General features: G+C 39.3%; 2 protein-coding genes across 2 annotated transcripts in view; one reads left to right on the top strand and one right to left on the bottom strand.

The window, feature by feature from the left end:
• The window catches only part of LOC138059968 (regulator of microtubule dynamics protein 1-like), a 35,311-nt gene extending 29,441 nt beyond the window's left edge, over positions 1 to 5,870 (top strand). Inside the window, exon 8 of the mRNA XM_068905632.1 lies at positions 5,364 to 5,870. Within this exon, the coding sequence (XP_068761733.1) occupies positions 5,364 to 5,405 (42 nt within the window). The 3' untranslated portion in view covers positions 5,406 to 5,870. The remainder of the gene's footprint in view (positions 1 to 5,363) is intronic.
• Positions 5,386 to 10,000, bottom strand: part of LOC138059967 (RNA polymerase I-specific transcription initiation factor RRN3-like) — a 22,236-nt gene continuing 17,621 nt past the window's right edge. Inside the window, exons 20-22 of the mRNA XM_068905630.1 lie at positions 9,103 to 9,258; positions 7,937 to 8,039; positions 5,386 to 6,545 (exon numbers count right to left, since the gene is read on the bottom strand). Coding sequence (XP_068761731.1) covers positions 6,297 to 6,545; positions 7,937 to 8,039; positions 9,103 to 9,258 — 508 coding nt within the window. The 3' untranslated portion in view covers positions 5,386 to 6,296. The remainder of the gene's footprint in view (positions 6,546 to 7,936; positions 8,040 to 9,102; positions 9,259 to 10,000) is intronic.

The raw sequence follows: 10,000 nt of genomic DNA, 5'->3' as shown, positions 1-10,000 counted from the left end.
TAAAACTCACTCGTTTCTTCTTTGAATAGTCTGCAAAAAACTAACTGCAAATTTCTCTGACGGACATTTTCCTGCATGTCTTGCAGTTGCACTGAGCAAACGTTTATTCCACGCACTAAGGAAGGACTGAACATGTTGTTTCCTTTTCATAATTCCTCTTCTTTTCAGTCTAATCTGATGCCAGGGCAAATTTGTTTTGGCTTAACGTTTGCACCAAAAGGTACCGTAAAAGCCGGAAGTTAACAGTAACAGGCAAGCCAAAGGATACCCTTGGTGCTAACCTGCGATCAGGCCCATTTTTAGCTTCGCCCATATGTTTTCTTATATCGTCCCTCGCTAAAATTGGGCCTGACCAAAAGTCTCTCAAGAATTCCGGACGGTCGGCCAAAATTTGGCCGACCAAACTCGTGATGTGATTGGCAGTTGAAACGGCGGAAGTGAAAATGCCATGGTGATTGCGCGGAACTCTCGCGAACTCCTCGAGACTAATCCGCCATAAGTGTACGAAAAAAATTGCTGCCTTTTGTTCTTACAATGCCGTGGACGGTACAACTTGATTTTATTTGTATAAATGGAGATATGCCATCTGAAACATCTCATAACTTGTCCAGAATCGGGTTTGAATCTCTGGAACGAGTGAAATTAGCGATTCCGTTGTCGAGCTCTGTGGCCATGGGGTTGAAAGTACTTTGGCACAAACTTCCCTGATGTTTTGAAAGCTAAATAGCTGGTTCTTTCAAATGACAATGAAAGCCGATGCATATTGGTTTCCTGGATGAGACAGGGGACATATATCTGATTATCAACAGGAGGACATGCTGATAAAATCGCAAGTTACACGAATGCATGTTTTGAATATCTGTGTATCAAACGGCTTTATTTATTTACTGTACATGACACGGTTTGTTTGCACACTTCATAATATTTCCAGTTGATTTAACTTAAAACTCGCACTCCAGAAACTAAAATGGCATGTTTCCAGAGAGATCAATTGTACAACAATAAAAGAATCTTTGCGAGTCCATCTTACTGTTCGTGCTCCATCAAAAAATTAACAGCCAAACTTACGGCGGGTCTAAAACACAGGTCACATTCCACAGGTCACTCGTTGCAGGTCATTGTTTTATGTTTTGAAAAGTAACCAAAACGCTCAATTTGGCTAACCCTAGGCCTAAGGTTGGTTTTTAGGCCTAGGGTTAGCCAAATTGAGGGTTTTGGTTACTTTCCAAAACATAAAACAATGACCTGCAACGAGTGACCTGTGGAATGTGACCTGTGCTTTAGACCCGCCGGCCAAACTTATTATGATTTCACTGCGCGCAATTCTAGAAATACACTGCAACTGAAGATCTTACCCGAAAAAATCACCAAAGAAACCTTCATGGGCAAACATGTTAAAGGAATAATGTATTTCCAAACCGTCCAACGACAAAATGCTAGGTTATCTCAATTACAAATTAAGATGTCAAGCTTAAAAGATTGCATATTCACCGGCCTTTGCTGCAATATAGTCGTCGAAAACATTCCCCATGCTTTAAACATGTTTTTCTCACATTAAAGCCAACGGTAACTTTCGAATTCGTTTATAATATTCCTCCCACGGTAATTAACTCTAGTCAAAACAAAATAGCGTCAATCTGCCGTCCACGCGTGTATTGGTGTAATGGAAGTAAATTTGATTGGCCGATGAAGGACATGTCAATCAATCAAAAAAAGTGGGCGGAAGGAATTTCGAAGAGGAATTTGGTCAGGCTCTATTTTTCGTTTCGCCAACTCCACGTACCCCGCGAAACTAAAATAGAACCTGATCGCAGGTTACCTTGGTGCCAGAGGAATTTTTTTCCAACGTCGGAGAGAACGCTCCTCGATTCCAAATCAACGCTTGAGGACGAAAAAAAACACCCCTGGTCGCACAACCCTAGAACCTCATTTCCATGCGTAGAGCCAGCTCAGATTTCTCGTCACGGTGTCGTCGTCAAACCAGTTTTGGCCGCCAAGCTGACGCACTGATTCCCACGGGCCGCGATGAAACGCATCATTAACATTCTTGATTGTGATTACAGTGATGGCTATTCAATTCAACAGCTTTAATCATTTTGGAGCAATTTTAACGATGTTGTATTGATTTTCGGTGCGTAAGATTGATGTATTGGGTGAAATGTTTTCCCCTCACAGCGAAAATTTATTGTTGAACGTGTTTAAAACAGGATACTGTAATAGCTAAAAGCTACAGATCACTGCCTAAAGTGCAGAATGGACGACTTCGAAATGCCAGAAACTTTTGTCAGTCCTTACCATTTTTCGTCCATGAGTCTTCCGTTCTCAGACACAGTTACAACAAATGTTGCGAGTTCAACGTTCTTAGTTAATTCTCCCGACCGCTCTGAAACGAGCTTGAGTATCTGGAAGTGCTCTCATCGGCGCGAATCGATAAGCAAAATAATTAAACTACAATTAAAATGAGTCTTTTCACGTTGTCAAAGCCGTTAAAAGACGTGAAGGCACTGAAGCAGCACACGGACCATCGGAACAATTTGGCCGTCTCCTCTCGGGCGAAAGTCACGCAACGCTGCTTGTCACAACAGCTGTTGGGGAACGTTTTTTCGATTTGTCCAAGCGGAAACTCCCTTGAACGTAATGTACAATCAACGAACTAGGACAAATTCTGTGCCAATTTGACGACACGGAAATGAGGTTCTGGGGTTGTGCGACCAGACGCTCTTTTTTTTCGTCCTCGCCCGTTGATTTGGAATCGCGGAGCGTTCTCTCTGACCTTGAAAAAAAATTCCTCTGGCACCCAGGGTAGCCAAAAGACAGATGAAGAAAACAATAACATAGCTTTTATGTAAAACTCTGCATTTCTAATTCTCGGCGAAAGATTAATGACAATCGATCGTAAAAACACTAAACTTTCTGCAGTCTCTGACGTCTATCAAAAGGAAGAAACTGATTACGAGCTAGGCAACCACAATGGTGCACGTGATCACCTTGTGTCAACGTGCTTGTTTACATTGAATGAAGTCAATCGTTCGTCGTCGTTTTCAGCGAAAAACAACGTACGTTTTAGACAAGAAACGTTCGTCTTTTTTTTTTCATTTTGTTGTATCATTTAACTGAATATTTACATTTTATCTGTCGGGTCAGGAAGCCTTCTTTGTTTGTTTTAATCAAAACAGAGTTCGCAATTGAAAATCTAATCCACTTTTGAGCTCCATAAGGGTATACTTTGTTTAAAGATCCACTAAAACGCCATTCGCGTTGAAATTACTTCGACGCCATTGTAGGTTAATTAAGTATTCTACTGCGTGTCGAAGCTACGCATTTCTACTATCCCCTGAAACCCAACCAAAAATACGCGCAAAAGGCTCTACGCGCACAAACAAGACAGAGAGCGACAGGAAAGACCTATTGCGCAACTTTTCCATTTTCTTGACACGGAAAAAAGAAGAAAAAAGAAGAAAAATAAAACGGCGAAATTCAACGCACATTACGACTGGATTGCCTATGACAACCCAGTAACTAGGATTGTACTGACCCAGATACAGCTTTTAAAAAAGGCCTTCAGTCCTCTTATCCCGTGTCAAAATATTGTAATGTACCCAGAAATGCTCAGTTACAACTCCGAGTGAGCTAGAGAAAGTAAGAATCTCAAAATTGTACTTGACTCACGAGTTAACACTAGAGGGAGTGGAAAAATTGTTATGGGGAAGAACGGAAACATTTTAGGCATAAACTTCAACTCTTCGTACATTTCCATCTTTTATGTTAAAGTCCTCTGACTGTTGTTGTCGTAGGTCGATCCAGGATGGCCGGATGGATTCAACAAACGCCAAGAGTCTGAAGAGTGGTTTGGTTCGTCACGCAATCTTTACTCCCGAGGTCTGCGTAAGAGGCTAAAGACGAAGTCGGTAGTCTGTACGCGTAAATCAGGACATGGACTATAACAGCATCGGCAGCCCAAGTTCGCGTCACTAGAGAGCGTGTAATAATTAGTTACTAGAGGGAAGATAACCTTTGAGTGCAAGTGGTGTTTGGTTACAGGCAGCCGTTGAGAATTTAAACGCGTTAGAAGACTTTGTATGGGAAAGAAAATACCGTCGATTATGAAGCCTAAAAAAAAGCTCAATTTTAAACTAACTCACCTCTGGTGTATTCTTGTGCGTTTTGATGCTTATTTTCCCGTTTCGGGAATTCCGTGTTTACGAAGTGAAGGCAGCACACTAAGATTTCGACCGTAAGCTCGCGTAGTCAGCTCAGAGGCGGTTTGCGCCTCGAAAATCCATCCCAGCAGCGATTTTTTCTCGCAAAGCTAAAGCCACATCATTTGCGAGCCTCGGTGAATGTTTCGTCGTCAAAAATCCCCACGCACTTGGCTGGAAATGAGCATTTTCTGCTTCCGATTCCACGATAGCTGATGATTTTAACAGCTGATGATCTTGTACATGGTCACGGAGTTTGGATCCGAGGTCAAATTAACTCCACCCGATGAGGTACAGTCATTTCATATACAACACTTCCCCCATCCCCACAGCGCCGCTCGTAACAATGAAGCTGTTCGAGAAGCAAAGGCAAGTGGATGATATGCTAATATCAATATGCTAATATAGCAATTGTGTAGAGACTTCAACGGGGTTTGAACCCGTGACTTCGCGATACCGGTATTTTTGACAAGCGATTTTCATGCAAAAATGATACACAACAGCTACCGTACGTGACAGTTTAGCCCAAATGTTTTTCCGTACGATTGAAGACAAGAATAGGTCGAAAATAGTTAGGTTTCCTGCAAATTTCACACCAGAAATTACGCTAAAATTTTTTGGACAGCAATAATATTGTTAGCACCTTTCCTACAGCTAAAAAAGCATGTTTTTCGTCATTTCTTTTTATCGAGTGCTTAGGCATTTTTTTTTTCTGGTGGCATTTTCATTTACGAATTTCGCCAAAACAGACTTCACCGCTACTTTTTTTTTGTTTCTAAAATTTGCACGCAACTTTGCGTTGTCATAGATTCTGCGTTTTTTTGACGCTGAAGAATCCATTGATCCGAGATCAGAAATCCGTTTTCGGATTTTTCAAAAAAAAAAAAAACAAAACGCACCTTAACTCTTCAGTCTTTAGTATGTTGATCATTTACCTACCTCAAATAGCAAATTTGCTATCCGCGGGTCAACATAAACTTATTTCTAATTTTTTTAATGAGAAAATAAAATAAAATAAAGTGTGTGTGTAAAGTGACCAAGATTTGAAGACTTAACTCTGTCCAACACCAGAAGCTTTTACTAGGGGAAGGTTCAGGGACGAATGGGTTAACCTTTGAATGGGTCTCCTTTAATATTCCTCTCCCATTGTTTTTCTTCTGATAGGCCAAAAAGGAGGCTGAGGAAATGTTGCACAAGTACTTTTAATGCCAAGGAGGATTTTATTGTTAATTCGTTTGGAAGATCTGTGGTTGCAACTACTGTTTCTGTTCTCTTGAGGATGACTATATTTCTTGATACAATCTAATCATGTTTAAACACAAAATGTACATCACTAAAAACAAAATAAATGATACAAAAGGTTTCAGCCTTTTTATTTTACAGTTGATTCCTTGCTCCTGTGTGGGTGCCTATTTGGAACCCTTGCTGATAAAATTACACTAAAATTGCACATAACAGGGGGACACCCTAGTTGCTTACTTTAAGGTCATATGACTTCTGGCAAAAATACTACATTATTATTACTCACTTTGCACTAATTACCCTAAATAACCTTGTTTAACACAGCCAGTAAGGCTAGTATGTCAAATTAATTAATATAAAGATTACGAATGTACATAATACTGGCTGCCATTTTTGCATTCAGTGAATATCTTTGTTGTCCCATGTACTTCCCCAAGCAAAGTAATTTTATTGTTTCTCTACAATCTTGATGTTTCTCTCAAGCATAAAATCGTTTTGTTTCCCCTTCTAACATATACAGTATAAGTGTTAATGTTGGTTTTAAACCACATCATAGAACTTTGCAATTGCAGCAAATTGATGCAAACCTTTCTTTTACTTTTCCTTCAATGAAGTAATTCCCCTGTTAAGCACTATAGTAGATTGAGCAGTCTAAATCTGGCTAAGGGTTTCACGCTGGGATGTTTATCTCTTTGGCACAGTAACAGTATCTGCACACGGCCTATAATCCAACCAAGGTAAACTGAGTGTGTTGTTTATTTTCCTTCATGGTCATTCTGAAACAACACCATGCCCATTGATGTTAAGCTCTTGAAACAGGAGCCTTGCTTCCACAACGCTGTCCATTCCATTCTTTCATACGGCATAAGATGATCCAGATACTAATTTAATGCCATCAGGCGATACATTCATCGACAAAGCATGTTCAAAGGCATTCGCCAGATGCAATGACTTTGCTTTCAAGCTATCTGTAAGATACGATTGTCTGAGAGGTGAGGAAGGAGCAAAACCAGGTGAGATGTACAAGGCTGCTGCCTCTGGAGATAAGTCTGGTACAGCGACATCTGGGCTTCTGCTGTATTCAAAGTATTCCTCATCGTCACCCTACAAAAGATTAACAATAGTAATAATAATAATTATTATTATTATTATTGTTATTATATACACACCAATGAAATACCAAGTGAGATTTCGCGCGAAAACGTGATATCTTCACACGTGAAGATAGCATGTTATTTTCACACGTGAAAAGATCACTGTTGCTATGATTACATATGAAAATCGCGCCTTTTGGTGCCTTTTGTGAAATGACTTAGGATTTCATTGGTGTTTATATAATACCGTAAATAGAATATTTCATGGCCGCTTGGAGATACGAAATTTCTCTTGCGTTGAGAAATATTTCACGGGTAAGCGCAGCAAACGAGTGAAATATTTTTCAACAATAGAAGAGAAATTTCTTATCTCTGCGTGGCCATGTAATATCCTCTATTTATCGTTATTATTATTATTATTATCATTATTATTATTATTATTATTATTATTATTATTATTATTATTATTACTACAAGTACCATTCAATTTTGCAAATTCCTTAATTCATGACACTCTGTTAAGCCTCTCTCTTCACTTTAAAAATCTGAACCTCCTGTTTAGTATTCTCATAAGCAACCAATTTTTTGACAATGGTAACAAATCTTTTTGTACCAGGGGTCATACACTGGCTCATACGATCCTTAAGATATATGTAGATTACCTTTCCTACTTCTCTTTGTTCTTGGCATATTTTAAACTGGACAAATGAGCCAAAGTTTGTGGGTTCTTTTAATCTACCATGGGTTGATTAAGCCTTCTTATGACATGAAATTTTAAATTATACTTCCCCATACCTAGGGGAGGGTTGAAGTTGTTAAAGGGAACCTCCCCTAAAATAACAAAAGAACTTCAAACCGCAGAACATAATGTTGAAAATTAAAATTGTTCAAACTTTTTCCAATGAAAGTCTTTGTATTCGAGAAAAATAAATTTCAAAAACGCTTGTTTTGGCTTTAAAATCTACCGGGCGCCGCGTTTGTTCTGGAACAATAGGGCAACCACGACACGTCACAATTATTCAAGATGGCGGCGCCTGGTAGATTTTAAAGCCAAAACAAGTGTTTTTGAAATTCATTTGTCTCGAATACAAACGCTTTCATTGGAAAAAGATTGAGCAATTCCAATTGTAAACATTATGTTCTGTGGTTTAAAGTTATTTTGTTGTTTTAGTGGAGGTTCCCTTTAAGAGCTCATAGCAAATCCCAGAAAAGGTTTTAATGCAAAGGGTACAACTGAGGGAGATTTTGGTTGGGAGAATAATGCATAACAACATATAGGTCCCCTTCACCCCTTCCCCATCTAAGAGTATGAGACTTACAGATTTTACTCTGGCTAACACCAGACGATTTTACCTGTGAATGGGTTATCAATAAAGTCAATCTAAGTAACTATCAGGTTACCTCCCCATCCGAATGCTTCCTTTCATCATCATCATTTTCATCCTCGTCGTCATGTCCAAGCCCTTCCCATTCTTGGTAGATTGTTGTAATAGACTTGCCTGACCTGATGAACAATACCGAGGTTAATCAAACAACCCAGTCCAACATGTTCTCATCAGTGTGCAAACTATAATGATTAATAATGGTAATTGAACTGAGTGCAGTGCAATTTGGTCTGAAATTACATACGTGTGATTTCAAAATTGAACGAGTGCGCAACGCGAGTTCTACTTGAAATGACAAGTATGATTTCAGACCAAAATTGCACGACACGAAGTTCAAGTACCACTTTATTACACCAATTAGAAATCACACAATAATCATCTAATCGCTAAATTACAGGATTTTAGTCAGTACCAATATCTTATTGATCCAGTTGGCAACAAAATTTGGAAAATTCGCCACACAATGGTTTTCTATGTCTTTCCTTTTCCTGCAATTTGATTGGTTACCTTGAACAAGCCTTGAAATCTGATTGGCTGGGGACCTGGTGTGATTTAGAGCAAAAAATAGTGCTATTTGGGAATAAATCGCACTGCTAAGAGCCAATCAGATTGCAAGGATCACCAGTCATTTTCTAAATGGATGTAATAATAATTAAATTGCATTGCATGACAGGTTTTGTGACCCACTTCTTTTGCCACCTGAGGGCCAATGAGTTATTTTGAAAATAGCTGTTTTCCGTCATCTTTAAAAACAAATCTCCATTGGTAATCTATGTGGTTGAGGTTAGGTGCATGGGACATTGTGGAGCTTCCATTATTGGCAGCCAGCTCCAAGATGGAGACTATTCCCATGGCTGGCAAAACCTGACAACCCAGTCATGAGTCCCCATGGAGAGGAGAAGATAGGCACCTGTCGCACTGATAAACAGTGGAAAGTATCTAGAGGTGGGGGGGGGGGGGGGTGGAAGAGGAGGAGGGGGGGAATAGGAGGAGTAGGAGGAGGGTGGGGAAAATCAAATCTGCTAAGCGCTCCACACAAAATGCTCCCACTTTGTGCCACATGGATAAATAATCTCTACAACTCCAAGCACGAGGAATCCGATGCACGCGCAAATATAACAAAACCACTGAAAACGACTCACTGAAGCTGTTCCTAGCTGTTAACTGACTAAGAACACTTGCCTTCTCAAAAGATATGGATCAAAAGGGAAGTATGAATCCAACTGGTTCATGTAGGACAGGTTCAATACTGCACGATTGGTGGTCTTTGTTGCAACAGGAAGAAGCATTCTATTGTTACGCTCAATGATGGTGTAGCAGAAAACAATTTCGTGATGCCTGCGATATAACATTCCGATCAAGATCTATAAGTTACAAGTAAGGGACAAAACTTTGGAGATTTAAGTATTACTGGTATTTTGTAATTAAAAGACAGTAACCATTAATCACTTCCAGTAACAACATTACAGTGTACATTGCAATGTTTACAAGGCAAGAATGCCAAAAACAATGCTAGGGGTTGGCTGTATCCTATTCCAGTAAATAGACAGAGTACAACTCTAAGAGTAAAAGTATTAATTTTGGTACCACTTGAAAAAAAGCAACTTCTGTATTTACCCGTGTATAAGTAGACCTTTTATGGCCTCAAAAGAAACTCCAAAGATCGCCCTCGACTTTTACACCGGTCAACGATTTAGAGTCAAGTTCCAGCTAAACAATTTATTCAAAATTAACATAATGTTGTCTTGGGCATAACAAACGCAGTGGACAAAAGACTTCGAAATGAATGTAAGCAATTCCAGTTGAAATGAAAAAGGATTTGAAATGAAAAAAGGACCAATTAAACCTTGCATATTTCACATCATTTTGAAGTTATTTTCAAAGATTGACTCCTACTTCTGTGATGTTGTCTTTTAAAGCCCTTTATCCTTGTACAACGAAACAGGTTAGTTTGAGGTTTACATGTTCGATTTTCTGAGAACTTTTTTGAAACTCAAGGACAAAATACCCGCATATACCACAACTGCTGAACCACAAAACTATAAGTGCTTGAGGCCCTGATTTTTTCGAGTATCCACAG

The sequence above is a fragment of the Montipora capricornis genome, chromosome 8, assembly GCF_036669925.1.
Source record: "Montipora capricornis isolate CH-2021 chromosome 8, ASM3666992v2, whole genome shotgun sequence".
NCBI classification, from domain to species: domain Eukaryota; kingdom Metazoa; phylum Cnidaria; class Anthozoa; order Scleractinia; family Acroporidae; genus Montipora; species Montipora capricornis.
The sequence above is the reverse complement of the archived record's forward strand: the minus strand, read 5'-3'. Positions and strand labels throughout refer to the sequence as shown.